This window comes from Tasmannia lanceolata, unplaced genomic scaffold, assembly GCF_043159265.1.
Source record: "Tasmannia lanceolata isolate RefF3 unplaced genomic scaffold, GAP_Taslan_0.1 ptg000012l, whole genome shotgun sequence".
Lineage (NCBI taxonomy): Eukaryota > Viridiplantae > Streptophyta > Magnoliopsida > Canellales > Winteraceae > Tasmannia > Tasmannia lanceolata.
Genome location: NW_027518689.1, coordinates 35,134,010 through 35,141,110, shown reverse-complemented (window position 1 = coordinate 35,141,110; position 7,101 = coordinate 35,134,010). Strand labels below are relative to the sequence as shown.

The 7,101-nt window shown below is 39.5% G+C and overlaps 1 protein-coding gene across 2 annotated transcripts; it reads right to left on the bottom strand.

Moving 5' to 3' along the window:
- Positions 1-2,361: 2,361 nt before the first annotated feature.
- On the bottom strand, positions 2,362-6,619 carry LOC143887974 (caffeic acid 3-O-methyltransferase-like). Of its 2 annotated transcripts, none has more exons than XM_077392234.1 (4): positions 5,922-6,619; positions 4,988-5,298; positions 4,824-4,909; positions 2,362-2,825 (listed from the first exon to the last, which is right to left on the bottom strand). In XM_077392234.1, exons 1-4 carry the CDS (start codon positions 6,347-6,349, stop codon positions 2,523-2,525), a joined length of 1,128 nt encoding a protein of 375 aa, XP_077248349.1. In that variant the 5' UTR covers positions 6,350-6,619; the 3' UTR covers positions 2,362-2,522. The 2 variants fall into 2 exon arrangements, with proteins under 2 accessions (XP_077248349.1, XP_077248350.1); XM_077392235.1 differs by having other exon boundaries at positions 4,824-4,891; positions 5,922-6,617.
- Positions 6,620-7,101: the final 482 nt, after the last annotated feature.

Sequence of the window (7,101 nt, the reverse complement as noted above, 5' to 3'; positions counted from 1 at the left end):
ACGGACACTCTCCCATCTCGTTCGCTAGGCAAACACGCTCGGAATTCGACGAAATTTTGCAGGTAGCTATTTGGGACTCTAACCTACCATGAGGTGAAATTTGGAGTTTTAAAACATTGGTCTAGTTAGGTTTTGCTAAAACATTGGTCGGTTCGGTTTCGGATCGGTTTCGCTTCGGTTCGGCCAATTTTGCCACCCCTAGTTATAGTCCGCTAGTCATCCGGTAGATGATAAAGTCCAAAACTAATAATTAAACTCCACTGTAGTCGTATGATAAAGTCCAAAACTGATAATTGGACTCAAAATTAATTAAATAGAAAATGATATATTCGCCCATTTTATTAAAATGGGACAGTCCCCTCTAGTCAAGCTTTTAAATTTAGACGGAAATCGGAAATTTCGGTCCTATATTTCGGGGGTTTCAGTCGATAGTGAAACCGAAATCAATCATACACAAAACGGAAGTTTTTTTCGGTCTGAATTTCGAAATTTCGTTTATCCCTAAATTTCGTTTATCTTCTGAAATTTTAGGGATTTCACCAAAACATTTGGACTTTTGATAATTATTTAATATTATCCCGAAATTTCAGCCAAAATTACTTTGGCTTGGAAATTGGAGTCGAAATAAATTAGGAGAAAAAAATTGCCGTGGAATATATTCCATTAGATTTCGAACGAAATTTCAAAATTTCGGCCAAAATTTCATTTCGGTAAGGTCCGATACGCATTCCGAAACCGAATTTTGAAACCTTGCCTCTAGTGTCATAAATACACCAGAGGGGGTTTTCCAAGTAAAAGAAGGGGTGGATATATCACTTCCAATTAAATCGGATCTTTCATTTTACTTTATTTTTACTTTGAAAATGATATTGTCCCAGGGGACTTGTTCAGGGTCCCGCCCTTGATATTGGATCACGGAGCAGCACAGTTTTAGAGACGATGGTGGTGGATCAAATATCAAGGGTGGTACTTCTGTCGTGCCTTGAACAATTTGCATCCCCATCCAATCATATCTTAAAGAAAAAGACTGTTAGGATGGGGTTCCATTTAAAAGCAAAGACGGTGAAATTCCCTCGGAGATAAGGGTGTCAATTTTGGCTCAGGCTCGGAAGCTCGCTCGAGCTCGGCTCGAATCCTTAACGAGCCGAGCCCAAGTTAGGCCAGGCTCGGCTCGGCTCGGCTCGTTAAGGCTCGTTAAGAATTTAATATATTTAAATATATATATTATATATTAATATATACATTAAAAGGGTTGTCCATGGAGTGAAAAGGGGGGGCAAAATATGTCACTTCATTTTTGGAACCCCATTTGTTACTAGGACCACCCCCCATAGTGTAAAAAAAGTAGTCAAATTACACTAGTAGGGCTGTCCAGGGAAGATGAGGGGTGTGAACATAATATAACCCGAGCTCGGTAAGGCTCGTGAGCCTGACCGAGCCGAGCCCGAGCCCGAACCGAGCCTCACTTGTGAGCTTAACGAGCCGAGCCGAGCCTGGCCAAGCTCGGCTCGGCTCGGCTCGTTTACACCCCTTCTCGGAGATGAGCTCGTAGCTCCCACATTGCTTCCGTGTGAAGGGAGAGATTGTTGGGGATTACATGCAAAAGCAAAAATCCTACATTGGAAAACGCAAGGTTTTAAATTTCGGTTTCGGAATTCGTTTCGGTCCTCACCGAAACAAATAACGTAATATTTTATCTAGTCCTAAAATTTCAGCAGAATATTAAAGAACGTTAAAATCCCAATTTTTTTGGGATTTTCCTTAAATCTCAGACCGAAATTTGTCGAAATTCAAAATTTCGGTCGAAATTTTGCAATGTTTCGGGTAAACACGGTTTCGGTTTCATTCTCTGCACTGCCAATATGACTTTAGAAGAGAGTACAGCTAACAAAACTTGGTCCCCAATCCACAGAAAGAGGAATACTAAATTGAAGGATGTCCTTGCATAAATGGGACGAAAGGGTGCTCTTGTTGGTTGTCAATCATCAAAGTGCATTTATATTTTATAATTAATATGAAAAAAGTGAAGAACATTAATTTCACTTTCGTCCCTTTCATCCCGTTTTGCAAGGGCGCCACTCAGTTTAGCATTCCTCCCAACATGGTATCAGCCCAGGGCAAAATCTAGGGTCAGCTCTGGTCAGCTCTGGGGGGCAATGAGAGGTTCCGTATGGCCCAGATGGATGTTGTACGTAGTGTGTGGACAGATGAAGGAGAACTGACATGCTCTACAGTGGCGACGCACTAGTGATTTGACAGATGGATGTCGTACGTGAGTTAGTATTGCATAATTAGTGTAGTTTTTGTTACAGAAGATCCAAAGCAAGACCTGTCAATTGAACGGTTCGAATTCTTCAAAGGTAGGACTCATTACATTGTAGTGAAATCTTTATTAAAACAATTCAAGAGTCATAACATGTTTTCATGTTCCACCTAGGAATAAAATTACAAACAAACTATAAAGTTTCTCCAACATACTGACATAAATAGATAAATACTTCCTAATATTGCGATGTTAGAAATCACATGTTTTTGTAGAATTCCATGATCCAAGATCCATAAGCACAACAAACAACTCTTACACCAGCAAACCCAGCTTCCTTAGCTAAGGCCTCAAACTCCTTCTCGGTCCTCTCTTTTCCTCCAGGATTGTAAGCCAACATGAGCATATCCATATGAAAGACATTGTTAGTAGCGCGATTCGTTGCCTGAGTTGCCGGAATAATCCACTCGGCAATGATCACCTTTCCAGATTCCGGTAGTGCTTTATAGCAATTCTTCAGAAGTTTCAAGCAATGATCATCGCTCCAGTCATGAAGTATCCACTGCAAGTTTCATGTAATATTCATGTTTTTCTTTCTTCTTTTTTTATACAAAAAAAAAAAAAAAAACAATTTTATCATAAAAGAAGGGATTACGAGTGCACTTTGAGGGATATGTATAAAATGATTCGCTAGAAGCTCCTAATTTGGCTAAACAATGAGCCAAATCGTTGACACTTATGAGAATGGGAGAAAAAGAGCAAACACCAAACAAACACATATCTTTTATTTCATCTATAAGATTAGAAGTCTCTATGGACAGTTGCTAATCCCTTACGCCAACGAAATTATAGTAGAAGAGCCACTTTCCTCTCCCAATTTAGTCCAGCTTTTCTTAATTAGATAGCTAAAACTATCTCCTTCAACGCTTCTAAATATCCAAATGGAGAGGCATACCTGCTAGATCCTGTGGAAGTGTCTAGAGCGGCATTAGAGATTTTTGATTTCTTACCTCATTGAGCTATGTTATCCTTGTAGTGTTCTTCTTTATTGCTTTTTTGCTCCATGACCGTCTTGGTCGTGGCCTTGCATTTCTTATAAAAATTCACTATTTCAAATAAATAAATAAATGAATTCACATAATTGCCAGTTGGTTGGGATGTTTTTCTCCTTGTTGAAGGTTAACTCAATTTGTTACCCAGCTCATTCAACAAATCCGAGTTTGAAGTTGACTCATCATGATGTTGTGCTATAATCAAAACTAATGAAATTGCTTTTGGTTATCAAAACATAGATTAATCTGCCCTTAATCAAGAAATTGTCACAGTTGAGTCCAATAATAGTTTTGGACTCAAAATCAGTTCCTAAAATACAAAACAAACAGGGCCTAAAATTCATTTGAATTCGACCATTGTGAAATTGGTTGTGCCCCAAAATCATTTCCCTAGGATTATGCCAACCCTCCAATCTCTAGAGGTTTCCATCATATGCCGTTCCTCTATAGATTGGAGGGCTGGGATCATCCTCAGTAAATGATTTTGGGGGCACCCTATTTACATTGTGGCCCATCAAATGGACAATTTGGATCATCTTATGGTATGGGCTGTACGGTACTTTTTGAAAAATTCTTGACTATAGGCGCATACACCATATAAAAGCTCTCCTTTTAATATCCTCTTCCCCTGACCCTGCAACCTAACCAAAGCAATCACCACTTAGCAGACGCACCGAAGTGTTGGGATATATACCAACTCCATCAAATTTATGAAAACCGCTAAGCAGACACACTTGACTGACTACTACCAGTGAATGGATACCACGCTCGCACACCATGCACATGTACCAGGGCCCTTGATTGTTCGTAGTGTAGACTTATTAAAATTTCTAACGAATGGATATCATGCTGGTCCACCAAGCACATGTACCCAATCCATTGATTGTTCATAGTTTGATTGTTCATAGACTTTACGGTCGAGGCCTCGGCAACCCAACCCGAACCCCATCTTCGCGCTCTAATTTTGTCATGATTTTCTTTAGGTCATTGTATTTTTTTGTTTGGCCCAAGGTGAACCCCAACCAACCCAACTCAACCCGACCCGATTTCGGTAGATGGGTTCGGATAGGGTTGAGAGATTTAGAGGCAGGTTGGATTAGGGTTTACCATCCTCAACCTGCGGCCCGGGTTAGGGTTGACCTCAACCCGATCCAACCGGACCAGAGTTGTTCCCCTAAGCAAATATTCTATTAAAAAAAATCATGAATGATGATTGCCAAACACGCCATGCTTGAGAAATGATGTTGTGTCATTGATGAGTGGCGTGACATTAGTAGAAAAGCATACCCAACATTTCATAAAGTCAGTTGGATAATGAATTTGTTGTGCCTCACATATCTTTAGTGTATATATGGTCCCTCTTTTGAATACGCACACTTTTTGTTTGTCTTTTTCGAGTAATTTGTCCTTTTCCTAAAAATGATGAGGAATCCCAGGATAAACTAGAAGTGTATTAACTCGTTTTCTATAATAAATTTAGTAAAATTCTCACAAGCAACCATACTCACCTTCATGAAAATGGCTTCCCCTCCGCTTGGAACGCTAACAAACATATCTCCCCCTACATGCTCCACACCTGCAACCATATCATACCCTAGCTCTATTCATTTTCAAACCCAACATGAAAGAAGTAAGAAAACAGAAAAAGAAGAAAGAAGACCCATAGATATACCTGAAGATGGAGGAGCATCAGCTACCACATGAGGCAAATCAAAATTAATTCCCTTAATATGCGGATACTTAGATACAATCATATTAAGCGTTGTTCCAACCCCACCTCCCACATCCACCAAAACTTTCAACTCTTCAAACCCTCGGTATGTCTCCAAAATCTTCTTCATAATTAAAGTGGTGTGATTCGACATGCCTCTGTTAAAAACCTCGTTGAATCTGGGATCCGTGCCTGGGTATTCAAATGCGTTCATTCCAAAAGCTTTGTCGAAAGGGACTCCCCCTTCTAGAACTGCTTCTTTCAACTGGTGCCTGATTCAAAGAAAAAAAAATTAAAAAATCTATCTATAACTAATTAAATGACAAATAAAAAACACCCACATCAAAAGAAATCTAGAAACATTTTTTCCCTTCTTTGTTAATGTTGAAGTATAAATGATTATACAACACTGACTGTAATAGATTAAATTTTTGGCTCACTTGGTATAAAGTTTAAAATCCAACAACTCCTTAATATTAAAAATGCACCTTTACGGCCAACCCATTAAAATGAGGGGCCTCACGTAAGGAAGAGTGTTGAAGGAAAATGATAAAGGGTTTTGCTAACTTTAGGGCATTTGTTAAGCGTCATTTAATTGCTATTAGGAACATGAATTTACACATGCTTTGAGAAAAAAAATCTCTTCTAACTTTTTAAATACTATTTTCCCCACTTAATGGATAACCATTTGTTACCAATGGGGAATTCATTTTCATCTCAAATTGAGGTATATGATAGATCTTTATTTTTGTGTAAATGTCTAAAAATAGGTGTAATTTCATATTGCCAAGAGCAATTAAATGACCCAGTTAGCAAAACCCAATGATTAAATATTACCACCTCTAATGGCTAAAGCTTTTGAAGTAATTGGTTGTTTCACGGTTTCTCATCTTACCAGCTCTCCATGAAGACCTTGTCCTGGTTCATAACTAGCAAAGGGCCAAGGCAGCCCCCGTGTTGGTTCTGAAGAAGGAATTTGCACACAGGAGCCAAACCATAGAGTCTCTCAATTTGGCCATTTTCATGGGTGATAACAGAGCATGTAAGAATGGAGTAGCTAGCCAAGAGTCGAAGAATTCGATCGAGCATGGTAGGGGCATCTGGGTTTTGAGTGGGAAGTTGAGAGACGATCTGAGAAGGGGAGAGTTTTGCCCCTGAGCCCTCTTTGGCTATGATCTCTAGCACCTCCAGCTCTATTGCTGCCTTCAAAGCCATGGGGAGGACGGAAGCGCTTGTTAATTGCATGGCGAACATGAATGATTCTTCTTCTTCTTCATGTGTTTCTTTGTTAGAGGATTTGGAATTGTTCATAGTTGGAGCCATGTTGTTCTGGTATGAGGAAGGAGAAGAGGGAGATTGAAACTAAGAAGAAAGCATTTTGGAAGAATCTATATATGGGCTTCGTTTGTGAGTGTGATTTTTAGAACGTGTATCTAGGTGGATTTTTTCAAGGTAAAATAGGGGTAATGTTAGAATATTTGGATACTGTGAGATTGGATTGGATTTGATTTGTTTAGGTGTGGTAGATTTAGTAGTTTGGTATATTGGGCAACTAAGGTAGCTTTAGCAATTAGGATTTCTGTCATTATTCCTTCAAGAATTAGTGAAATCTTCTTTGAATTTTATCTGATGTGGTCTTAGTAGAAGTATTTGTTTTATATTTGGGCGATGATATTGTCTGCCCCCCTTATTAATGCTTTTTGACGTCAAATCAAGCCAAAAGGGGAGCGAATGCGTAATTTAGGGGGGGTGACAATATCATCGCCCTTATATTTTGGTCAAGAGGAATGCTAGACTCAACAGCGCCCTTGCAACAATCAGGGGAAAGGGCACCCTCATTGGCTGCATGTCATCAAACTGTATTTATAAAGGCCGCGTGCCCTTGCAAAAATCAGGGATAAAGGTGCCCCCATTGGCTGGATGTCTACAAACTGCATTTATAAGGCTGCAAAGTGAGAGAGTTTGTTGACATGTAGCCAATGAGGGCGTCCTTTCCCCTGATTATTGCAAGTGCGCCCTTGAGTTTAGCATTCCGTTTTGTTCAATCACACAATACTTCCATTGGCTTCACGTTT